Source organism: Hakea prostrata, chromosome 3 (assembly GCF_041222555.1).
Source record: "Hakea prostrata isolate BN-2017 chromosome 3, UWA_Hpros_2, whole genome shotgun sequence".
In the NCBI taxonomy this organism is placed as follows: Eukaryota; Viridiplantae; Streptophyta; class Magnoliopsida; order Proteales; family Proteaceae; genus Hakea; species Hakea prostrata.
The window spans coordinates 7,623,402-7,649,440 of NC_142602.1; the positions used below are offsets into that span (position 1 = coordinate 7,623,402).

Below are 26,039 nucleotides of genomic sequence, written 5' to 3' on the forward strand. Positions count from 1 at the left end.
ACTCGTGAGGGATTGAGTAGAGTCATGGAGAGCTTTGGCTACGAATTTAGATTTCCTCCACCCGAGTACACGGTGCACCTAACTTTCCCTTCTTACAGCCCAGCTCACTAACGTAAGCCACCCCCTTGGCCCTTGGTGTAGAAGACTTAGACGCCTTCAGCAGCCCATTACTAGTATATCATAAATTTTTTTGTTGGCTAAATATTGAATTAGTACTAGTATATCAACTGTCCGCCATATCCAACCCACGGCGTACTTTAGCGGAAAGCATAAGCAGGATTGGTGGACATTTTCTGGTGAACATTTTAAGGAAGCTTAAAATTGGAAGAGAAAAAGTAATTAAATAATAATAAAATCGGATACGATGATGTACGTATAGAAACAATGTAAGGAATGCAGTTATCTCTCTGTCTGCCCGGTCTACCCGAGCTGCCCGTGATGCGGTACCAAGTACACGCTTGGCTTTGGCGTCTGGCGTGGTCTCGTAAAACCATTTCGGCATTTCGTTTGTTTCTTTCCCAGGGTTTTTCTTTCTCTCCCGAGTCCTGAGTCCTGAGTCCTGAGTTCCTCCCTATCTCTTCTTTCCTTATTTATTTCTCTCTGTCTTGAGATCGCGAGCGAAATCATCGTTAGGTGTCGACCTGGATCTGAACTGCGTAGCGGTAAATTCAATCGGTGTATGAATCTCTGCCGTAGACGAATTGAGCCCTAATATTGGAATCCCCTTGTTTCGAGGCGTCGCATGGGCGGAAATTAGGGTTTCTGTTATTGCGAGAGTTCGGACCATGGTGATACAAGACTTTGGATTCGATCTAGGGTTTCCCTTTACTCTAATTTTAGGACGATTCTAGGATTCTTGGATCGGAAGGTGGAATTACGGCGGGATTGATGTTTCTCCTGCGGGACGAAGGTGTGATCGAATTAAAAATTGGCGAAGATGCAAGGCTATGCATGGGCGGGAAGGTGAGGAGAGGAAAAGGAGGCGGCACATGTGGCCGGTCCCCGCGCTTGGTACGACGACTGTAGCTTCCGATTCTACAATTACATACACCGCTGATTCTTTCTGCAAGGTATCCCCTTATGTGTTCTTTTGCCTTTGTTCCGATCGTTGATATAAATCGGTTGGTGTTGCTGTGTTGGGGCTTTGTGAAGGTAGGCATGGGAGAGACCAAAAGAGGAAAAACTTTATTTCCGAACCTATATGTTATCAGGCTGTTGGTTATGGAATTTAGAGTTCTCTTACATCCCCGTTATACGTCTCCTTCCCCCCCCCCCCCCCCCCCCTCTTCCTTCCCTAGTGGATAACGAGAAAATTTTCGAAATTGGATCGCTAGACTTGCAATTCGTTAGAAGTTTTAGTCGATGGAAGGTGTGGAGATTGGGGTTTTTATTTGATTATTCTTTTACTTTCGAAGTAGAGTTATTCAGCTAAAAACGTGATACTAAATACTGGGCTGTTGTTTCCTGGATTGTTTTTGTTTGATTCTGAACCAAATTTACTGGACTGGTGCGGCCTTTTCATTATTTTTAGATTGCCGAGGTTGTCTAAATGCTCTTGCTCTTTTGCATCAAGTTGTATTGTGGTGACATTGCATTATTAAGTTTGAAAAGAGTTCTCTTAACAGTAGAGATTAAATGAATATTATTAATAGCTTTTCAGTAGGACCTTTGAAGTTAATATGTTCTGTTATTTCTTGTTATTTTTGGATACTTTTGCTCGTGATTGATGAATTTGTGTCAATCTCTGTGTGTGTCTAAAGCAGATGGATATTGATGCTTACTTTTTCTTATTGTTTGGCTGAACCGAGCAAAAAGAACAATTTTTTAGGATTCTACTTTGTTTAAGTGAAATACAGGAAACGGTTCCTGGATATGCTGGCTGATAGGAAATGCCAGGCTACTATATTGCATAGTGTCTGATCGTTAGACATAAACAAACTGGAGCATTGCGATGAACTGCATTGTCATTTTTGTTTTTGTGTCATTGTATGTCATGTATCTTTGACGCTGAACTATTTGTCCATTTCATTAATGTTCCACCAGAATTCTAGGATGGCAAGGAATTTCCATTGCTGGGACTTCAAATGATACTTGTCATTTTGATCTCTCTTTGTTTGTGATGCCCTTTTTATTTTTCTAATATGTTTGTGGAGTGTATTCTCCAGTGTTGGTATTTTAATTATCATATGAACTAAAAGGTCGTGGTTTAAGATGTAAAAGGAAAAGTTCAAGACATGGTTTCCTCTTGAATTGGGAGCAGAAGTAAAACTAAGTTATGAGGAACTTGAATGTTTATGAGCTTAGTGGAGTAACAAGTTTCTGGAAATTCTCTTACTTAGTTAAAATATCTTTTATTTCTTGCTTTCATTTTTTGAAAGCATTCCCATTAAATCAATCTTGTTACAGTTAATGTTGATTATCGCCTTGTCTTCTTTTTGTCATAAACAGCATTCTTGTCATTTTCATTTTAAAATTGAGTGAAGTATGTTCACCGCATGACCTTTAATTTGTTAGCTTCCTTTTTTTTGGGTGACCCTAGAAAAATTTCACTTGCATATGTATGTAGTTTTTGTTGTTTCCTGAAAATAAACAGATAAAAGGTCAAGGTTAAATTATTCATTTTTCTTTTATGATTTTTAAAATTTTAAACATTTATGAGTTATTAGTGTTGATTGATGTGGTAATTGTTTAGGCTTTACCTTTGTTCCCCCTTCCTTTTTTAAAAGGTGTTTTTTGAAAATAAATTATTGGGCAGATTTTTGGGGTTTGATGAAATACTGTGAGATTTTTTTTGGTTGTGAATAATTGTTAAGAATTACCTTTTTTTCTCCTTGTTTAAAAGTGTTTTCTTGGAAAAAATAAATTGGGCAGATTTTTGGTATTGGATGAACTAGAATGGGGTTATTTATTTATTTATTAATTTTTTTTAATAGGGTTGTGAATAATGTCTATAGGAGAGAAATAAGGGAGGTGGGTGAAGAAGAGACGTAAGGGGGTGTTGATTGAAGAGGTGTACCTCTTGAGAGAACCTGTTAAGAATAGGTGGGATGTTTTGTTGGTGGCGTGATCTAACGACTATTAAACGGGGGTGGTTTGCAAGGGTTTGTTCAATGAGGAAAAGGTATGTTGTTTTGGATGAAGGTGATTTTCATCCAATGAAATATTTGCCACAACTGATTGAAGTTTTACTTATATATATATATATATATATATATATATATATATATATATATATATATATATATATATATATATATATATATATATATATATATATATATAATATATATATATATATATATATATATATATATATATATATATATATATATATATATATATTGTAGTATGATATGATCATAAAATTTCATCTGGTGCCAAAAAAAGAAGTGTAGCTGGTTTTTGTATCAAGGACGATACATGGCATATTTTGGTTTTGCATATGCTATGGATGTTGTCTTGATTAGAAAGTCCATTGGAATCTGCAATGAATGATGTAGGGTTATTTTGATTACCCTATTTGCATGATGAACCTTACTTGATACCTTCATTTTTTATTGGAGAATGAGAGAGGATCCTTTACGTTAAATCTTGGTTGTGGTATCTTCTGCTTTTGGTATTGATGCACGACAGTCTTTTATTGCTTAGAGGGCATGTAGGTGGATTTCCCTTTTGTGTAGTGACTATTTCATTCCCTGAACCCTGTGTCTTCTTTGCTTTTTGTCCTATTTTTCAGATGACTGTTGTTTTTGGCTTCTTTGGTGCTTTGAACGCTAATCCTTCTCATGGAACAGCTTTTTTTTTTGTTCCCCCTTTCTATCTTTAATTAAAATTAAAATTTTTTGTTTTCGTTTATTACCTACTCCATGGTCATATCTTGTTGCAGTCAGAGGTTATAATTTTTTGTACATAGAACAAAAACAGTGTTTTTCAGTAACATTTTTGGTCAGCATTTTTGGTTTCTGCATGGTTGCATCTATGCTTGCTCTGATTTCATTTAAACTATGGTACTAATTAATAGGCTTTGTTTCCTTAAAAGCTGTAGCCACATATTTGCTGTTTGTTGGTAGCTATATTTGTTTAAATTGGAATCAGAAGTGTGGTATGGCAGGTAAGATATTGTTTGATGGCTTTAAAGAGGCCATCGGTTTAGAAGTTTGTATGAAATTCCAGTCAAAAAGAAGGTGGGGGGGGGTAAAAGGGTGATGTTAATGGGGACTTTTACAGATAAGTAGTTGGATCATTCTTTCCCATTCCTCCTTAGAAAACTTATATTATGCTTAGTTGCGCTCTGGAGTGAGAGATACCTTATTTTTGTGGATGTCCGTGAAAATCTATATGGACATTTGATTCTTTTGTTATGAAATAACTGATTGTTTGTCCATTCCAATGGTAATGCTAGTTATGATTTAGAATTAGGTTTCATACTGACCCTGTGGTAATCCTGGGCTCCAGGTTATGATTTGGTGTTCTATTTCCTACTGATCCAACTACAAGTTTATCTTCTGTCTGTCATCTCTGCCTCTATTTTTCTTCTGTTCTACTTATTTTACTTCTACTGAAGTTTCTCGCGTTCTGTAGGATGGACGCAAAATTAGCGTTGGTGACTGTGCACTTTTCAAGCCCCCGCAAGAGTCACCTCCTTTCATTGGAATAATTCGTTGGTTGACATCAGGCAAAGAGGATAATCTTAAGTTAGGTGTAAACTGGCTTTACCGACCTGCTGAAGTAAAGCTTGGCAAAGGCATTTTGTTGGACGCCGCACCAAACGAAGTGTTTTATTCATTTCATAAGGATGAGATACCTGCTGCATCGTTACTCCATCCGTGTAAAGTTGCATTCCTTCGTAAAGGTGTTGAACTTCCTTCAGGGATATCCTCATTTGTTTGCAGGCGAGTTTATGACGTTGCGAACAAGTGCTTATGGTGGCTAACTGATCAAGATTATATCAATGTATGCTTTACACTTCGTAAGCTTTTTTTATTAGAGCTGCTTTTGGTATGCTTTGATTGCTGTGCTGATTGGATGTGTAGCTTCTATAACTATATTATATTTTCTATAGGAGCGACAGGAAGAAGTTGATCAGCTACTAGACAAAACACGACTAGAAATGCATGCAGCAGTGCAGTCAGGAGGGCGTTCTCCAAAACCAGTGAATGGTCCGACATCAACACCAACAGTAAAGCCTGGTTCAGATAGTTTACAGAATAGTGCCACCTCATTGCCATCTCAAGGTAAGGGAAAGAAGAGGGAAAGAGGTGATCAGGGCTCTGAGCCAATCAAGCGTGAACGTTCTTTAAAAACAGATGATGGGGATCCAGGTCATTGTAGACCTGAGAACATGTTAAAATCTGAAATTGCCAAAATAACCGAGAAAGGAGGACTTGTTGACTTAGAAGGGGTTGAGAAGTTTGTCCAGCTTATGCAGCCTGATAGAACTGAAAAGAAGATAGAGTTGGCTTGTAGAATAGTACTTGCAGATGTGATAGCAGCCACTGATAGGCTTGATTGCCTTGACCACTTTGTGCAACTCAAGGGTCTGCCTATATTGGATGAATGGCTTCAAGAGGTGCATAAAGGGAAGGTTGGAGATGGTAGCTGCCCCAAGGAAGGTGACAAATCAATTGAAGAGTTGCTCTTTGCTTTGCTCCGGGCACTTGATAAGTTGCCTGTGAATCTTAATGCCCTGCAGACAAGTAATATTGGCAAGTCTGTGAACAACTTGCGTAGTTACAAAAACTTGGAAATCCAGAAGAAAGCCCGGAGTTTAGTTGACACATGGAAAAAAGGCGTTGAGGCAGAAATGAAAATCATTGATGCAAAGCCTGGATCTAGTCAGGCTGTTTCATGGCATAACAAGCCAGGTTTTTCAGATGTCTCGCATGGAGGAAGCAGACGCACAGGAGGATGCTCTGATGTTGCTGTGAAGAGCTCCATTACACAACCTTCTGCTTCTAAATCATCTCAAGTTAAACTTGGCCAGGGAGATGGTGTTTCCAAGTCAACATCAGCATCCCCTGGAACTGTTAAACAGTCAGCATCATTACCTGCTCCGGTGGCTAATAGTGCGAAGGATTTTCATGGCAAAATGACAGTTAGTGGTGGTGCCTCAGATCCACCGTTGTCAATAATTAAGGAGGAAAAGAGTAGCAGTTCTAGTCAATCTCAGAACAATAGCCAGTCTTGTTCAAGTGATCAGGCTAAAACCGTTGGTTCTTCTTGTAGGGAGGATGCAAGGAGCTCGACAGCTGGGTCTGTGAGTGTGAATAAAACCTCCGGTGCTGCTTCCCGACATCGAAGATCAAGTAATGGGTTTCTAGGATCAGCTGGCTCAGGTGTTCAGAAGGAAACTACTGTGGGTAAATGCAGCTCAGTGAATAGGAATGCCAATTCTGAAAAGATATCACCTTCTGGACCTGATACGGCTACTGCTGATCATGTTGGTAACCACAGGCTGATTGTTAGAATCCCTAACCCTGGCCGCAGCCCTGCACGAAGTGTCAGTGGGGGTTCATTTGATGATACTTCTGTCGTGGTCAGCAGAGCAGCTTCTCCTGGGCACTCTGAAAAGCTTGACCACTCTGATCGTAAAGCAAAGGGAAAGACTGATGCTTGTCGTGCTAATACTATGCCAGATGTGAATACAGAATCAGGGCAGAGTAATGATGTAAAAAATGGAGTCATTGCATCTGATGAGAGAGATGGGTTGCCTTCTGCCGTTCCTGATGAAGAGCGTTGCAGGAATGATGAAATTGCTAAAACTACAGATGTACCTAAAGCTTCCTGCTTGTTGTCAGCAAATGATCCCAAATCTTCGAAAATGACTTCTTTCAGCTCCATAAATGCTTTGATTGAAAGCTGTGTCAAATACTCTGAGGCTAATGCATCTTTGGTAGGGGATGATGTTGGAATGAATTTACTTGCCAGCGTGGCCACAGGAGAGATGTCAAAATCTGATATGGTTTCACCTGTTAGTTCTCCTCGGAAAAGCTCACCTGTACGAGAGGATTTCTGTACCAGTAATGATGCCAAACTGAGTTTACATGAAGATGTTGGACCTCAAAGCCAAGGTCAGCCTGATGAGGCGGCAGATGGTGACACTGAGAAGCCAGGTAGCAACATATCAGGCCTATATGTAGCTTTAGGTGAATTAAGTCATATCTTTACCATGTTCTCTTATTTATTTATTTTCTAAAATTTTCTCTTCAGGTGATAATCAAAGCACATGTTCTGAAGAGAAGAAGGAAATACGGGAGCGAACTGAGCTGCTTCAAATATCAACCTGTCAAAGTGTGCAGCGAAGCAGGGACTTGTCCTCTAAATCCGATGGAAGACCGGATGACAATACAGTTGCTACTTCTGGGGCCACGTGTGCTCCTGAATCAATAGAAGTTGGTGTAGAGGGTGGAGTCAGTCAACTACGAGAAAAAAATAAGTCAGCTGTTTTGGGGGCCAGTGATGGTTTATCGGATACAAAAGTAAAGGCTAGGGGTCCACTGTTGGATGAGAAGAAGAAAGCTGATCACGTGGAAGAAAAAATAACTGGGAATAGTATGGCTCCAGTGACGAATGTTGATTGTGGTTCTGTTATTGATGCTTGTAGTATTGATAAAATGGTTTCAGTTGCAAGAGCCGAGAAGGAATTGATTGATGAATCACCATGTTGTCCGGTTGTGGAACTTGATAGTGATACCAAGAATCCTGTGCCTGAAAGGTTTAATGCTGGCAGTGCATCTGAGCAGAAGCCACGTGGTGATTCACAAAGTGTGTCTGGAGAGTTCAGTGGCAGGGATGTGCTTTTACCCACTACCTCTGCTAATGTTATGGTTCCAGAGAATGAGTTTGAGGGTGAGAAACCTGATGGCGTGGACTTGGGGAATCATGAGCGGAGTGAGAACCAAATAGAGGAGCAAGAACTTAATGTTCTTCCAACTTTTGGTGATCAAGGTGGAGCTGGAGTGGGTCCAGTTGTTTCAAATCATAAGTATGAAAAGAATGACGAGGCTTCAAAAAAGAGGGAGCATCACGAGAACCATTCTAATGGATCAGATTCCAATGCAGAGTTGTCCCCATTACCGGTTGGAGAAAATGAGCAAGGCTTGAGAACAGCTGGGTCAAAGTTGACTGGCATTGAAGCGGATGATGTTGATGCATGTGTCTCCGTGGCCGAAGCTTCTTCTTCTGTTGCTGCAGGATCAGATATGGCTGCGAAGTTAGATTTTGATTTGAATGAAGGCTTTTCTATGGATGAAGCGAACCAAAGTGAGCCAGTTAGTTCTGCTATACATCTACCTATCCACCTGTCTTTTTCTGTTCCTTCTGTATCAAGCAGTTCTCCTGCTCAAATTACAGTTGCTGCTCCTAATAAAAGGCCTTTCATACCTCCAGAAAACCTATTGAAAAGTAAAGGGGAGCTTGGGTGGAAAGGTTCAGCTGCTACTAGTGCATTTCGGCCTGCTGAACCAAGGAAGGTTCTGGAGATGCCCCTCAGTAATACTGACATCCACCATGATATAACTGCAAGCAAACAAGGTCGCGCTCCACTGGATATTGACTTGAATATTCCAGATGAGAGACTTCTTGAGGACATAGCTTCTCAAAGTTCTGTTCAAGGGAGATCATCTGGGTTTGGGACTTCATCTGAACTTGGCCGTAGCACCGGTGGACTTGACCTTGACTTGAACAGAGTTGATGAAGGTATGGAGAGTGGGCAATTCCCAGCAATTACAAGTCATAGGGTTGAAGTCCCTGTCATGCCAGTTCGGTCATCATCATCTGGTGGACTACCTAATGGTGGGGTTAATGTGTTGAGAGACTTCGATTTGAATAATGGGCCAGGAGTTGATGAGAGTGGTGCCGACCCAGTGCCTCGTCTCCAACATTCCAAGAGTAATGTGCCATTTTTATCTCCTGTTGGTGGGCTGAGGATGAACAACGCAGAACTGGGAAATCTATCATGGTTCCCTCTGGGCAACTCTTTCCCTGCTGCTGCCATTCCATCGATCTTGCCTGATAATAGAGGGGAGCAGCCTTACCCGCTTGTTGCTACTGGTGGGGCACAACGGAGCTTAGGACCACCTACTGGTGGCTCCAATTTTGTGCCTGAAGTATATAGAGGACCAGTGCTGTCTTCATCACCTGCGGTAGCCTTTTCTTTGGCTGCACCATTCCCATATCCAGGATATCCTTTCAGCACTAGTTTTTCTCTTCCTTCTGGTGGCACAACTACATATGTCGACTCTTCTTCAGGTGGGGGAATATGCTTCCCTGCAGTACCCTCACAGCTAGTGGGTCATACATTGGCAGTCCCTTCTCATTATCCGAGGCCTTGTGTGATAACCCTTCCTGATAGTGCTTCCAATGTGGGGGCCGAAGGCAGTCGAAAGTGGGGAAGGCCAGGTCTGGATCTGAATGCAGGTCCAGGAGCTACTGATATGGAAGGGAGGGATGATAGGTTACCATCAGCATCGAGGCAATTTTCAGCCTCTAGTTCGCAGGCCCTAACTGAGGATCATGTTAGAATGTACCAGGCAGTTGGTGGGGTGCTGAAGAGGAAGGAGCCTGAAGGAGGTTGGAATGCAGAGAGTTTCAGCTACAAACAATCCTCTTGGCAGTAGGAGAATCCAAGAGAGAACTTCACAGATTTATGACTGCTGGTGAGCTCATATTCCCTCCCATGAACCCTTGAGAGTGTTGTTGGTGACGGTGTTTATATTGTGAGTGCTGACACACACACACAAGGCTTCTTTACACCTTGAATTAAATACTACAAAGCATATGTGGGGGGTTTCTTTCTCTCTCTGGTTTTTTGTTATTCCATTTTCAAAGTTCATCCCCACATATGTTGTGCTTTTCACTGTGAAGAGCACAGTACATTTGCTGTAATACCTGTAAATGTTTGGCATTCTTTGCTTTTGCTGAAATGATTTTCATGTCAATGTTTTCCTTTTCTTGTTTCCTCCCCAGCTCTCGGGATGGGTGCCGACCAGCTCCAAGAGGACTTAATCTAATGTTTCTTGGGGAATGGGCAGCAAGGGAGTTCCTTCGATATGTTTATAACCTCTGACCACCACCTCCCCAGTGTTCCAACTGTACCTTACAAGAATCGGTCGTCTTTTGGAAGCTGTTTGTTCCTTAGAATTGTTCTGGGTGAGATGACCGCAGATCAGTTTTGTTTTGTAGATATTTAACAGCTGGAGAGGCATCTGTGCTTTGTTGCCCTGACACTTTTGAGATTGGTCATCAGTTGTCACCATGGTGTGTGGTACCTTGACCGTAATCTGTCAGGTTGTGCCATTGTCTCTACCCACATTACAATCCCTTATATAAATGGCTCCGGGTATATGAACTGGCCTGGGAAGAAGCCTTGATGTTAATTTATAGTTTTTTGCCTTTGCATATATATATATATATATATTATATAATCTAGCCTTGACCAAGAAATTTTGTATTTGAGGTTTTGGTTGGAGTGATGGTGATGTACATTTGTTTCATGTTTAATGCTGTAGTTAGTCCGAAGGTAGTTGCCTCCAAATATCGTTTTGGTGTCTTTACTAAAGTTCTCATCAATCATGAACATTTTGTTGGCTTAACTTTTTGGTTATCTAGGGCCTAGATTGTTTCGGAAGCATATTGTTTGCAAGAGTTGTAATTGCATGGGCCATGTAGCAGCTTTTGGCTGTGAACACGAAGTTGTTGCAGAATATGCAGTGCCCCAAGTCCTGCTTGAAAAAGCAGGTATTAGTACAAGCAGGTATTTGTATTGGCAAGACATTTCAGAACTGAAGTTGTAAAGCTTGATTCTTATTGAAGAAGTGAATTTGAGTATATGCCATGTACGGGTTCTTTATAAGTTTTTGCACGGTTCTTGATTGCCAGGATATCCTATGTTGCTAACGTTAAACCATTGGGTCTTCAAATTGAAGTTTGGTGTTTTTTGATGACAGATGGATCTTGCTTTACGCAACCTGCAGGTTGGTTCTTTTTCACAAGGAAATTTCAGTTCGGGTGGAGACAGTGGAGTGTGTGTGCTGGGGATGGAAAAGCCGTTTTTGTGTTGTATCAGCTATGATCGGGAATAATAGACTTGGTGCCTTGGTGGTGAGTATGAGTGACGTATCTATGAGCTAGTCGATGCTTCAGGAGTCCCGGAGGCTGAAGAAGCTGGATCTTCTGCGATTGGGTTTGACCACCACCAGACCCGATTGATTCTTATTGGGTGGTGTAAGGTGTGACTCTTGTGAATAACGTCGCTGGAGAGGAATTCTTTTGTAATTTGTGCCATTCTTCTGTAGCCGGCCGTGATGGATGAGATGAAAAGTCGCACGGATTATTGAGGAATTTTTCAGTGGAGGAGGTTTTTTTACACCGAACTGCCTGCTCATGCTGTGCTGTCGCTTGGTTTCTTTCTTCGTGAATGCTCCAAATCCAATCGTAATGCAAAACTGTCAGAAGATTCCTTGATCAAACAACAACGAAACGAAGAGGCAGAGGGGGTGCAACTGGATCTGCTGTCCACGTTGCCTTTCAATGGTTTTGGATGGTGAGTGAAACTAGTTCATCCGGGAAAGGGTTATATATTTGTTGCACCACAGCCATACAGTTGAGTACATCCGGGAAAGAAAGGGTTAGGTTTGTTGCGCCACAGCCATATTTTATCCAATTGAAAACTATGCCCGTTGAGCAATGGGTTTATATTTATATCAATCACAGCTGGAGTGTGATGGGTTCATAAAAGAAAAAGTAAAAAAAGAAAAATACGAGAACACATTTCTTTCTCTCTTCTTCTCCCCCTGTTCTGTTTTTGGTAGAAGCTCTCCCTTGGCTACCGTGTAGAAAAGAGAAGTCTTCCGTCTCCCCACTTGAGATCATCTCTTTACCAATTACATCTGGATACCTGACTTAATGGAATTTCCTTTCAGTTTGACACAAATATAGACTTGTCGGTCATTTGTTTTTTGTTTTTACACAGTGGAATTGATTCTTATCTGTACGTGATAGGAGGAAGGAGTTTAAGTCAATGGAGAAGACCAAAATCCATTTCTATGGGAAATCTATCTAATCTCATTCATGAAAAGTCCAAAAAATGCACTACCCATTAATGTTTGTGTAGTCCAGTTGGCCCCTCATTCTTTTTAGGACCACGTTCTAACACAATTAATTCTACCAAAATCAAAAAAAATTTAAAGGCAAAGGATACATCAGTATTTACTATTCTAGGCTAGACAAGTTTGGAGAATATACCCGAGATCATACATTTAAGTACGGTTTTAAAAAGCGCAGTTATCCTATGTATTTATGTGTCCGATTTTTCAGGTTAGTGAATATGATTCTTTACCCCAGAAAAAAAAAAAGAAAAAGAAGCGAATATGATCAATCAAATTATACTAATACTTGAAAAAAAAAAAGAAATATTCATTTGAGCATTAAATGTCCTAGATAGACCCAAAGTATCAAATGTCGGTGAAATATCGCAAAGTGTCGGTTGATTTTTCGACCAAATTTTAAATTGATTTTGGCTCATTCTCTCTCTCCTCTTCAAAGCTTCTCTTTGTGTTTGTTGGCTACAGAATGTGAAGCATGAACCATATACATGACTCTATGTATTTGCTTACATTGTTGTACTTTTGTGGTGACATTGTATCTTGTAATTGTATAATGAATTGTAGGCTTTAGTATTTCTCTTCACTAGTTGTGTACTTGGATTCTCTTTGCATGTTTACATTGTTTAATATGAGTTTTTCAGACTTTCAATTTCGTCCGCATATAACCGGACATGTGCTAATCAAGAACATTAGTTTAAATGATGATTTAAACGAAAATAATGACATTAAATTAGACTACACAGTACAATTTATGCCAAAATGACTCCACATACTTCCCTAAACCTAAACTGGGTGTAGATTTTTCATCAACACCACTCATCTTGGGTAGACCCAGGCCCTCGATCCCCATGAATTTTTGTGTGCTTTTGTCATTGCGTATGATGTTGACACAAACAAGTGAAGTAATAAACTAGCTTTATTATTCTAGCCCAACATAAGAAATAGCACATGTAATTTCGATGCAAGACCAGAATAAAACCTCTTAAAAAATAAGTAAAAATAAAGTCCTTTAACTAAACTCCATAGTAAGAGTTGTTTGAGGGGTTATTGTGTTAATTATATTCACTTGTTTGATTTGTACTTATATTGAGAAAATCAAAGTCTAAAAAAAACATATTTATCATGGATCATGAGTTCAACTCCCCTTAAGATCTATTTCTTATGAATAATAACTAAATCAGATGGTGGATTCCAACCCTAAAATGCTATTTATAGTAATTTAATATGAGGATTCTAATGTTTAGATTATGTTTGAAATTATTTAAATTGGGGAATACCGAATTCGCTTAGGGTTTGAAATAGTTTATTTGGGAAACAAAGCTAACATTTGCATGCAATCTAAGATAAAGTGTGACATCAATTATGAATATTTTTATGTGTTTTAATAATGTTGTTCCTCGAGTGAATCGAACTTTAACATGGTTTTGTCGTGGATCTAATAGGATTTATACATAGTAAGCTAAGCCCACATGGTCACATGACCATGTCCAGCTATTAAGAGTTTAAGACCATATACCACAGAACAGAATAGAAGGAAAGAAAACAAAGAATCACGGTTTGGTTTATTGGAGTTAGAGAAGCATAATTGTATTTGTCTTCTACCACCAAAAAAGAAAAAGACAAAGCATAATTGTTGATGATGTCTTCACTTATCAAATGTTTTCTTTCTGATTATCTTATTTCATTATTTGGACAAATGCAGATTTAAACCATGGGGGCAAAAACATAATTTTACTTTTGAGTTTACAGTTGAGACTTGAGAGTCGGTATCAATTGAACTGTATCGGTTTCGTGGCGTCCGACATGGAGGTGAGGGGAAAAAGAGAGTTTAAAGGTAGACCAAAGTTTGACACAGACAATAAATGGTATGGTATTGGATGCCAACCCAAAGCCCATGGGCCCACAAAACACAGATTACATCTGAAGAAGACTGAAGAAGAAGAACAACAAGACAAATGATTTGGCTTTAGTAGTTACAATAAAATGCATTATTTAGTCGGTAAAGGTACTACTCTGCTCTGGGACCTGCTAATTTTTTCTATTTCATTTATTAGTTGATTGAAATGACTGACAGCCAGTGATGGACCACTGGGCACTGGGTAGTCGGGTCGGATGGGTCATGGATGGAGCTTTTCTTGTTTGGAGGAATCTTTTAAGTTTTAACACTGCCGAGTGCCGAGGAACACAACAATTTGGCACATACATACGTGTGGACACCTATCTTATTCGCTTCCCTTGACAATTTTATATATATATATTCTTTTTTTCTAAAACCAAGCTGTCGGTGAGACGTGGCAGGGGCTGAGGCCATCCAAACGCTTCCTGAGATGCTATTTGGGTGGATGGATCAATGGACCTACTAAGGATGTGAAGGTCACCTGATTCAGAGAAATGGAATCTAAAAGGTTAATCTTGCTGGGGAGATCAATAATTCCATTTCTTTGGACTGCAAGACTAGATAGCAGGAGCATTTCTATAAAGTAGGTAGGAGCCAAAAATTTTCCATCTCTCATTTCCCATCACAACCACCTCTCGCCACCACCTCCCACAGTCTGTTCTGTTGTCCTCTCCACTTGTACAGACAACCATCATCACATCTCAGACGCTCGTTCCTTACCCAACCCCGAGGAATTAGGTTTTTTCATTTCTCAAAACAATCACAGCAAATCTGTTCCGGCCCTTTCAGTTCAGGGTCTCCAGATTTCTCTCCAGCAGCTCCGTCTCTCTCTCACCCAGGAAGAAGAAAAAGGAGGAGGAGAAGAAGAAATTTTCTTGCAGCGAAAAAGGTAGCAGCGACAGCAGAAGAAGAGGAGACTGATCTGATGGGAATGGGTTCACTAAACTCATTCAAAGATCAATCTCGCTCCTTCACAAAGCTACGATCTTGGGCGCTTTATGCTCTCTTTCCCTTAACCCTTCTTCACCTCTACTTCTACCCTCTCCACCTCACCCCTTCTATTTCCAGCCCATCTCCTCATCACAAGCCTATCATCATCTCCGCTCAAGGTACGTTCCCATTCACTTGTTCCCTCTTCCTGATGTAATTAATGTAATTAATGCATGCTTGTGAGACTATTAAGAGGGTATGTATGAGGTTAACTGAGTAGGATCTTAATTTCCATGTTGTTTGTGTTGCAGTATTAACGAGAGGAGCAGCTGGTTTCGATGAGAAGGAAAATAGTTGCGATTACTTCACTGGCAAATGGGTACGCGACAACAAGGGACCACTCTATAATGGCAGCAGTTGCAGGACCATCAAGGATGGGCAAAATTGCCTCAACCATGGTCGGCCGGACAAGGACTATCTGTTTTGGAGGTGGAAACCCAAGCAATGCAGGTTGCCCAGGTTCGAACCTTCCATCTTCCTCTCCCTTGTTCGGAACAAACACGTTGCCTTCGTCGGTGACTCCATGGCCAGGAACCAATTGGAGTCTCTCATGTGCCTTGTCTCTTCGGCTTTCTCCTCGGATCTGGTGTATCGCAGCGGCGACGACAACAAGTTCCGGCGCTGGCATTTCCCTTCTCATAACGTCAACATCTCAGTCTATTGGTCTCCGTTCCTGGTGAAGGGCATCGAGAAATCCGAGAAAGGCTTTGATCACAACAAGCTCTACTTGGACACCGTGGACGAACGATGGGCGTCGGAACTGGGTGAGATGGACGTGCTGGTGCTGTCGGTGGGTCACTGGTTCCTCCACCCGGCTGTGTACTACGAGGGGAAAGAAAACGAAGAATCGGTGGTTGGGTGCCATTACTGCCCAGGTCAAAACTACACCGAGATCGGGTTTTACGATGTTTACAGAAAAGCTTTCCATACGACACTGAAAGCAGTAATCGAGAGGAGTAGGAGGAGGCGAGGTGGGGACGGCATGGATGTGATTGTGACCACATTCTCGCCATCGCATTTCGAGGGTGAGTGGGACAAAGCAGGGGCGTGTCCGAAGAAGAAACCCTACGGTGAAGGTGAGAAAGCGGTGGAGGGTATGGATGCAGAGATGAGAAAGATTGGCGTGGAGGAGCTGGAAGGTGCGAAAGCCATGAAAGAGGAGGTGGAGATGGTGACGGACCTAACGGTGAAGAAGAAGAAGAGTACCGGGGTTAGGTTTGAGGCGTTGGATGTAACAAAACTAGCGTTGATGAGGCCGGACGGGCACCCTGGACCGTACATGTATCCTTTCCCATTCGCAAATGGAGTTCCTGAACGAGTGCAGAATGACTGTGTACATTGGTGTCTACCTGGGCCCATTGACACGTGGAACGAGATATTGTTGGCCGTCATTAGAAAGTGGGCCTGGGCGGAGACCCACTCCCTCTCAAGGTAGGTAGGCAGCCAGCCAGCCAGCCAGCCAGCCAGCCCGTGGCTCCAAAACAAGCAAGGGGGTGTAAAAAAAGAAGAAAGCGGAAAAAAGCTGGGTTTGTTTACTTTGTTGGGTAGGGAGGTAGGGTAACAACCCATGCTTTTGTGTACAAATACAATTGTTTTTTCAATTACTATTTTTTTGTTTTTGTTTTTGTTTTTGGGTACCCGAAGTGGGCTGGCTGCTTCAATATTTTTTGTTCTTTGCTTTTCTTTTCTTTTCTTTCTGGGTTCATGTATTGAGTTCTTGGCGTTCCTGCATTAAATAGACAAAAAAGTAGATGAGGGACGAGAGAGAGAGAGAGAGAGAGAGAGAGAGCAAAAGTGGTTAGTGTTGGTTGGTTTCTCCTGCTTTTTAATCATAATAAAGATTGTTGGGATCGAGTTACTGAACGAGTAAAACTAGGCTGGGAAGTGTAAATGTGTATGCTTTAGTGGTGATATCTCTGGTAGGGCCAAGTAAATCCGATAAGGGATGATGCATGATATATAGCTAGCTGTGGCCTGTGTGGTTGCTGATTCTCCAAAGTAAACACTACAGGAGGAATGGGTTGATGTAGTGAGACTGGGACTGTATACAGGAAAAAGTAATGAGTCATTCTATAATAAAGAGAGATGAATAACAATTCTGATATTCAGATAATGAGATTAGAGGCTGCTTTCTGGCCTGGCCTGGAGAAAGAGAGTGAGAGAAAGAGAGTGAAAGAGCGCCTGTGTGTGGACCACATTGCGGATCCATCTTGGTTTAAAATAACATGATTTCAGTTTGTCAAGACCACCATTGCAAAGCTTTTATTTATTGATCTTATGAACTTGGCAAGACTTTGATTGATATTGGACCACCAGCCTCCCTCCCTCCCTCCCACTAGGTAGTAATTAAGGCTGCCCACTTACTAGTGCCTTGTGGTATGTCTACATATCCTTTTCCTTTTTGAAATAATAATAATAATAATAATAATAATAATTAATAATTTAAAATCCCATTGTTCTTTAGAATAAAATGCAAGCAAAGTTTGACAACCTCTAAAATAGATGTCCAAAATTCCCTAAAATATAAATCATTCTTGACAACCTTGATCCATCTCTCATGACAGACAGAATTCTTCTGTCTCTTTCGAGTTCTGTTTTTTTTTTTCCCCCCTTAATTTGCTTGTGTATTCTAAGAGGGGACCCACGGCTTTTGTGGTCTTGAAGCATCGGGGTCGCAGACTAGCAAATCAGACTCGAAAAAGTAATTTTGCTTGGGTGATGGTATAATTTTTCGGGTCATATACACTACTGTCAAGCCAAGTTCCATTCTGTTGGATCCAGAATCACCGTCGAAATTGAATTTTGACAGTTAAATTTCAATGGTCGAAATCGAAATTTCAACCAAAATTCAGATCCAACATCTGGTTTAATGGTCCTGTGCATTAAAAGGTCCCTTGCATTTAATACGAATGACCCAAGAAAAATTGTGAAAAAGTGGGGGCATTCCGTATTCTAACCGGTTGCTTTAAATGCAAACATTTTAACTAGCATTATTTAATTTAATTTAATTTTTTAGTTTCACGAGCAATTATTATGCTGTTTTTTTTTCTTCTTTCCTTTTTAAGTTTTGTACGGAAGGATTGTCATGGGTGGGCCCTGGGTACTTAAAGGAAGGCAGGTAATGAAACAATACTTAATGGTTAAACCCTGCAGCTGTGGTGTTTGTTGCTATCATAAATTCCACTACATGCTTTTTTTGTTTTTTTGCTTTCTTGTGATATGATATGATCGTGACCCAAACCAACAATATTCTGATGTGAGATGAGATGTATAAAAACTGATTATTAGATCAACCAAGACTGCTTCCATCCATTAAAGACACCCTAGTTCTATAAAGAAAAACGATTGCTCCCTCTTCCTACTCCTCCTTCCTACTCCTTGTTCCCGTTCTCTAACAATTAACAAATTATCATCAAGTTATTTTCAATTACAGTTGTAAATTATCATCAAAAGTTTATTTTTTAAATTATGTAAATATATCTATATTATATATATACATAAAATGTCAAGAGATAGATGTCTATTGGTTGTTGGTTGGTTTAATCTAGTCCAAACTTGAGTTTTTTTGAATTTTTTTCTTTGTTCTCAGGTCTAATATATTTTATCATTTTCGTACATTGGTGACTTGGTGTTGGAGTTGACAAATGAGGCAAATTGAGCCTCTCTTGAATTTATCCCTAAGATAGAAAGACTTGATTCTCGTCTAGTCACGTTGTTTAACTGTAACAGACGTTGACATTGGGATGACATGATGTGCATTCATAAGTTAAAATATCATACATGGTCATTTATTGAAAACCTCCTGAATGACTGACTTGGTGAACCCTTTCTTCATTATTACTTGTATATTTCATATGTTACATGGGAGATTAGCCTATCAAAATCATACGATTTTATAACGCAAATGGGTATTAACATTCGATTTTAATATAGTTTTAGTTTACTTATTAATAATTAAGTATTTACCACTAGCTAGCTAGCTAGCTAGCTAGCTAGCTTTTCCAACAAAGTAAACCACATTTGATTTGACGTTTCTTTGCATGGGTTTTTAAATTAATTTATACGTTGACACGAATCAATCAACCAAATATTTGTTAAAAACAAATTACAACTTCAATTTTCTCCTAGCTGTCTGTAGGTTTAGAACCCCAAAGCTGATGGTAGAAAAGAGTGGGAAAGAATCAGATTTGGCCAAACTCGGTCAAGTCAAAGGCCAATAGGCCATTTAATCGAATTTCCGACATTTGAAATCTCACATTCATTATATTAAAATCAAAAGTCATTCTGTTGTTTAGGTAAGCTAATCCATGTGAAAGAGTAGAGAACATTTTATAGGAGAATTAAAGAAACTTATCTTATCATGACCTCTTTGGATTAATGGTTGATATGGTGAGACTCCGACACAGCTAGCCCATTATTGGGTTAGGTGGAAGTGTGGAACCAACCAACCCTTAATCAAATTTAAGAATGTTTCTACATCCACGCGTATCTTTGCATTTGAACCACTGATATATATCATCATATATGTGGATTTGAGCCTTTCTCTTTGGGCAGCACTAGCTCTACACAATACATATGACACACTTCCCAAATCTAAGATGCTTTGTGTATCCAGCCCAAACAGAGTTCACGTAGCCTCTTTTTCCAATTTTGGGTAGTTGGAAAGCCCAAACGTGGATCACTTAAGCCCAGAAAGACCCACCCTCACCAATGGAGGCCTCCCTACAAAAGAAACTGTCGGCCCAGCTAGCTATGTGTGAAAAAAAGAAGCCTAATTTTTCTTCAATGATCATATGATTGTTATAGTTTTCCACCACTTGTAAGGTTTCTTGTAATGTATGTAACCATGAATGAATTCATGACGGTGACGGATCCACTTGACTTTTTGCTTACCTAACAATTTCATATTTGAAATTTGAAACTACATAAGACATCAGGTGTGTTTAATGTTTATGTTACCAACTGGGACTCATTAATTACATCGGTTTCGATGTTAGTTCACCTCACTAGCAAGTAGTAGCAGGTATTAAGTCAATCAAATCGACACAAAAAGATCTAATTGTACCAATTCCACCTGATATGCTTACCAGTGTCGGCCGAGATCACACCGATAAGAGCCATGTTGGCCACATCAAATGTCAAATTTGAATTTACGGTGGGTGGGCCAATTGGTGGGCCAGAGTCAGACGACAGAAATGGGCCAAATAATTTATAACCAATAAAAGATGAAAATTACACATGTTGATTTTTTTCCATTGGAGAATCAAGGTCTAAACTTTTTCCTTAGTTCTTGATTTTGATTTTCAAGTTAATTGATTAGAAAAGAAAATTGCTTTCTCAAGTGGGGAAGGAAATTCTGATTAAAGCGTTGGCTTTTGCCTTACCAGTTTATACAGTGTCTTGTTTCCTCATCCCCAATAAACTATGCTACCAGATTAATCAAAAAATTCAGTAATTTTGATGGAAAGATGACCATAGGAAAGACCTTTTTTGGGTCAAGTGAGAAATTCTTTGTGAATATAAGAGAGGGTGGCCTAGGTTTTAGGGATGTTCAGTACTTTAACAAAGCCTTCCTGACAAACAAAATTGGCGTTTGCTAACCAACCCAGATTCTCTTTGGGCCTAAGTTATGCTTGCAAATACATCAAAGACACCCATTTTTTTGAATGCATTGCTCCCTCTTATAACTCATGGGGATGTAGAAGCATACTTATGGGGAAGGAAGTTCTTAAACAAGGTTTGGTTAAACGAGTGGGTAATGAGGCTACTATTAACATTTATAAAGATCATTGGCTCATTTCATTACCTTTTAAAGGTATTTCCTCCCCTCCCTTAGGCCAATGCACGATGTGAGTCCAAAATCCTATTGGTTGGCCTAAATTACAATGGAATATTCCATTTTTACAACCCCTCTTCACACCCATTGAAGTCAATGCTATTTTGACAATCCCCATCCTTTACAGTGACTCTCTTGTTAAATGGATTTGATATAAGAACAAAATTGATATTTTCCCTATTAGATCTGCCTAGTTCCAATGCTTGGCTATGACAGACTCTCAAGGCAATATTGCTTCAACATCCTCTTCTTCTTAATTTTAACAACAAATATGACACATTCCCACCCTCCCCAAAGTCAAACATTTATTGTGGAGATCATTTAATGAAATAATTGCGACAAACAATTCTTTATTTGTTAGATGTATAATTTTAGCTCATATAAGTTTGGTTTGTGGTTGTGGGATGGAAAGTAATTGTCCTGCCTTACTTTTTTTGCTCTCATGCAAAACATTGTTGGGAATTTCTTTCTTTGTGCATTGACACATCAGAATTAAGAAGAAGTCATATTCATGATTGGATGGCTTTTATCCACACAAAATTTAAAGATTGTAATGACTTGGATAGAGTCAATCAAATTTGGAGTACTTTAACTTGGTATATTTGGAACACTAGAAATGCTTATCTTTTTAGTGGTATTGGTGCTTCGGTTACTTGCACTATGACTTACTTTTCTTTTTTGTGTGCAGATATAATAAATCTCAACATAAGATTTTGGCGATGATAGAGGAAGGCAACTGATTGTTTTAATTCATTCTATGGAAGGTGTGAGGTATTTTCAGGTATCTATGGATGGTTCTTAGGATGGGGACATAAGCAAGGGTAGTAAGAGTTGCATCTTATGGGATTCGGCTGGCATCTTTGTAGCAGCGCAGTGTTTTGATTTTTTGGGTAGTTTGACAGCAATTTTTGAGCTCCAAGCTATTAGAGATGGCCTATTCTTGGGTGGACTTTAGGAATTTCCAATTTTCAAATAAATTCAGATTTTTACCTGCAATTTTAGCACTTCGAGGTGCTCATAAATCCTTAGTTGGATTTATTATAGTTTAGTTTTTGAGAATTTGAACTATATTTATTTTAGTTTCATCAATAGCTCTTGTAAGAGGTTTGTTGTTTTCTTTGCTAAGGGGAGCCTTTTGTTTCTTTATTTCTAGATCATAGTGGAATGTTCCATCTATTTTCATGATTGATAATGATTTTAACTCTTTTATTTAATAAAATTTTTATCTTAAAAAAATTATAATAAATGATAAATAATAAATAAAAATTTAAAAGTAAAGGGCCTACTAGACCTTTTGGTCTTGTCTTGCGGGCCCTTCGAGATCACGTCAAGGAGCTGTGGAATGCTGTGCGGTGACGAAGACTTCCTCCAATATCACGACTCACGAGACTTTCTTTAGGTCCATCACACCCGACATCGATTCACACTTTTAAAAGTAAAAAATATATATATATATATATGGAACCTTTCTTTGACCAACCGTAAAATACGAAATAGTTCTCAACTCCAATTTTTTCTATGTAAATAAATTCCATATATATATATATATATGGAAAAAGGAACTCACAGGCCCTTGGTTGAGGGCCTCGAAATCCAAACGCATTAATTAAGGCATCAGATGACCATTCCACCCCTAACAAAGATTGAAATACCACTCTTACTTATATTTACCAAAAATACCTTGGCTATTAATGTTTTCTTACCCATTTCCATAACGAAGTAACGAACACACCAGAAAGCAGAACAAGAAAAAACTGTTCTCTTCAAAATTACGATGACTACCACCGAGAATTTGATACAAATGCATACTTTATATTATAAAAAATAAAAATATTATATATATATATATATATATATATATATATATATATATATATATCATGAGCGAGAGTAAAACTCATCAATTAGAAGAGTTAATCCTTCGCTGTAATCTGTATCATGTGCACAAGTTTGTTTATTTATTTATATAATTAAGTCAAATGTGCACAAGTCTTTGAAGATCGGAAAAAGTTTTTATCCAATTATTCTCAACATAAATTGCAGAGATTACGCCGCTTTATCAGGCCAGGTGGCTGGCTCGGTTTGGAAGAAAGAGCGGCGAAACGATCTTCTAAAAAGTGAAAAATGGTATCTCATCGATTCTGAATGCAACAAACACTACTCCTTAATTCATATCTATGTTCCACGTGTGTGTGAACCCGACAAACAAACCACCATTAATAAAGCTCCGATTCTTCCATCGCCTTCTCCAGTTCTCCTTTCCTCACTTAATTTCCCTCTTTTAAGTTTTTTACTCCATTGCAATTTGCAACCTTCTTTCCAAATCCCAGAGACCAGAAACAGACTTCTTCGATCTTCGATCTTCTATCTTCTGTATGGATGGTACTGCACTTCATGTCCACAGCACACGATCTGTTGTTTCCATTTTTATCCTAAATCCAGAGTTTATTGGATCCACCACCCCACATATATGTTACCTACCTTCTTACCTTTTCTCTCCCCTTAATTCTCTGCGTCAATCCATTGTGTAGTTGAAACCATGAAGCATTCTCCGACAGCGTTCTTGGACAAACCTGACATGAAAGAGATAAAGCACATCAACGTACAAAGATTAGGGTTGTTTTTTCTATGGTCGCTAGGTTTCTCATCCTTTTTCGTCTTTTTTCTTCTCTACTCTCCAAACCCTTTTAGGCTATCTCTACAGGATCATCTCCATCGAACCACATCCACCACCAATGGTATCTGACATCGATCATTCTCTCTTAATTTCTTCGTCGCTATAGCCAGCTAGAGACTTGCCGCTTTACTTTACTTTACTTACATACATTAATAATCCCTTGATATTGTTGTGCATGGATGTTCAGAGCAGGAAAACTACTGTGACTTGTTCAAGGGAAAGTGGATCAGGGACCTGAAACGACCGCTTTATACGAATTGGAGTTGCAAGACATTACCAGACTCCAAGAACTGTGAAAAGCACGGGAGGGTAGATGTTGATTTTCAGAAATGGAGATGGAAACCCGATGGCTGTGACCTCCCAACATTTGACCCAAAAACCTTCCTCAGGATTGTTCGTGGCAAAAAGCTCGCTTTCGTCGGCGATTCTGTTGCTCGTAACCATATGGAATCCCTCCTCTGTCTCCTCTCACAAGTAAGTTTCCCCTCCAATTCTCACCATTATTGTTAATTATTTCCCATTAATTTCATTCCCTATTTCATTATGAGATGATCATCATATCTAATTAATTAGAGGAGAAACCACTACTGCACAATTACGTACTATTGACATATATATTAATCAACAATTGAGCACCATAATCATCATTAATCAAATCGATTCAGATCGAGATCGAGTAAGCATGATAATCGGCTTAGGACTCGGTGCATAGACTCTCAAGTCTCAAGAACCCATCACGATCGACCACCCACTTTAAAACAAAATCGAATCTCAACCACCACTTTTAATCTAGACCATTCGCCAAGCCAAATTCCAATGGTGGAGAGTGAGAGAAGAGTACAAACTCTTACACATTTAGACTCAACTTGTGGAATTTGTTGGCTTCGGTGCTGAGATACGAATGATCCAAATTTAAAGTGGTGGTCTAGATTAGTTTTGTTTTCTTTTATGTTTCAGTGGTGTAATTCAAAAAGTGAAACAAAAAACAAACACCAAAATGGGACCACCAGAATTCATCCATGTTGATGTTCGCAGATCAGTGTTGTGCAGGACTGAAGCAATTTCCCCACCACTGAATAGGGATAGCGCCAATTGGAATGACTCAAAGGTGGGACCTGAAAGTCACCTCCTAATATAGGATAAGCATCAGAGGTGTCTGGTCATGCAGCCGCTGCACCACCATGCATGGTCCATAGATATTTTACATCCATGGTTGCATGAGATTTTCATTTTAAAAGAGAGAGATAGAACAGCGATGATGTGTTTTCTGAGATGTACAACTCTCTCCCTTTTTTCTTTTTTTCTTTTTTTGGGTGGATTGAGATGTACAACTTCATGATCAAACACAGCTAGTTCTACACTTCTACTTCTCTCACCTTCTTACTCCATAGATATAATTAAAATTTCCTTTAATGGTTACTATATATTCTATCAATGAATTATAATATAATCTCTTGATGTACCTAGCTAGCTACCATGTTATTGTTAGTGACACTATTGAACTGCATCTTTCAGGAGGAGACTCCAACCAATGTTTACAATGACTCCAAAGACAGATCCCCTGTATGGTACTTCCCCTCGCACAATTTCACTCTTCAGGTTATCTGGACTAAATTCCTGGTGGTAGGAGAAGAGAGAGAAATCAACGGGTCACTGTCCGGGGTGTTCGACTTGCACCTTGACAAGATTGATCAAAACTGGGCCAACAAGCTTCCGACGATGGACTATGCCATCCTATCCGACGCCCACTGGTTCTTCCGGAAGAATTATGTATATGAAGGTGGTAAGCCTATTGGTTGCATTTTCTGCAATGAACCAAACATTACCGATTACGGCTTGAGTTTTCCGGTTCGCAGGACGGTGCGTACAGTACTGCAGTACATCCTCAATTGCAAGGACTGCAAGGGCTTACTTACCTTGTTAAGAACTTTCTCCCCAGCTCATTTTGAGAATGGAGCTTGGAATACTGGAGGAAACTGCAATAGAACAGAGCCCATAAATCATGATCAAGCAAACTTTCAAGGCAATGACTGGGAAATCAGGAGAGTCCAAGTAGAAGAAGTTGAGAGAGCAAGAGAAGAAGGGAAGAAGAAGGGTATTAAGTTGGAAGCTTTGGATGTGACAAGAGCAATGTTGATGAGACCTGATGGACATCCAGGATCTCACTGGAACAACATAGGAATGACGGGTTTCAATGATTGTGTTCATTGGTGCTTGCCTGGACCGATTGATGCATGGAATGATCTTTTGGTGGCTATACTGAGCAGGGAGAGCAGTAATTCTTCATTAGATTGATCTTCTATACACATAAATTTATTTTTTGTAAACAAATCCTAATTGTTCGTTCACCTTTAATGGATAAGTGACTACCAGGTCATAGACTCTCACAGGGCCCTTTATTTGTGTTCATGGGCAAGCAGCCATATTCAACCATTACTAGTCAATAAGCATTCTCAGCTTGTCGTTTCTCTGTAACCAGCCAAATGTGTAATCTAGAAGTAGAAAATAGTGAAAAGCAATGCATCATTAGTTATA

General features: G+C 39.6%; 3 protein-coding genes across 4 annotated transcripts; all 3 read left to right on the forward strand.

The window, feature by feature from the left end:
- Nucleotides 1-489: 489 nt before the first annotated feature.
- On the forward strand, nt 490-11,706 carry LOC149020515 (uncharacterized). Of its 2 annotated transcripts, none has more exons than XM_089148677.1 (5): nt 490-1,070; nt 4,582-4,953; nt 5,063-7,112; nt 7,210-9,656; nt 10,947-11,706. In XM_089148677.1, exons 1-4 carry the CDS (start codon nt 948-950, stop codon nt 9,615-9,617), a joined length of 4,953 nt encoding a protein of 1,650 aa, XP_089004803.1. In that variant the 5' UTR covers nt 490-947; the 3' UTR covers nt 9,618-9,656; nt 10,947-11,706. The 2 variants fall into 2 exon arrangements, with proteins under 2 accessions (XP_089004803.1, XP_089004802.1); XM_089148676.1 differs by lacking the exon at nt 10,947-11,706 and adding an exon at nt 9,967-10,940.
- Nucleotides 11,707-14,593: 2,887 nt separating this feature from the next.
- Nucleotides 14,594-17,168, forward strand: TBL27 (TRICHOME BIREFRINGENCE-LIKE 27). The gene is made up of 2 exons (XM_089148678.1): nt 14,594-15,110; nt 15,243-17,168. Exons 1-2 carry the CDS (start codon nt 14,927-14,929, stop codon nt 16,424-16,426), a joined length of 1,368 nt encoding a protein of 455 aa, XP_089004804.1. The 5' UTR covers nt 14,594-14,926; the 3' UTR covers nt 16,427-17,168.
- A 5,916-nt stretch (nt 17,169-23,084) lies between these two features.
- LOC149020517 (xyloglucan O-acetyltransferase 3-like) lies at nt 23,085-26,036 on the forward strand. The gene is made up of 3 exons (XM_089148679.1): nt 23,085-23,565; nt 23,692-23,978; nt 25,020-26,036. The coding sequence occupies exons 1-3, from the start codon at nt 23,367-23,369 to the stop codon at nt 25,797-25,799; spliced, it is 1,266 nt and encodes a 421-aa protein (XP_089004805.1). The 5' UTR covers nt 23,085-23,366; the 3' UTR covers nt 25,800-26,036.
- The last annotated feature ends 3 nt before the right edge of the window (nt 26,037-26,039 follow it).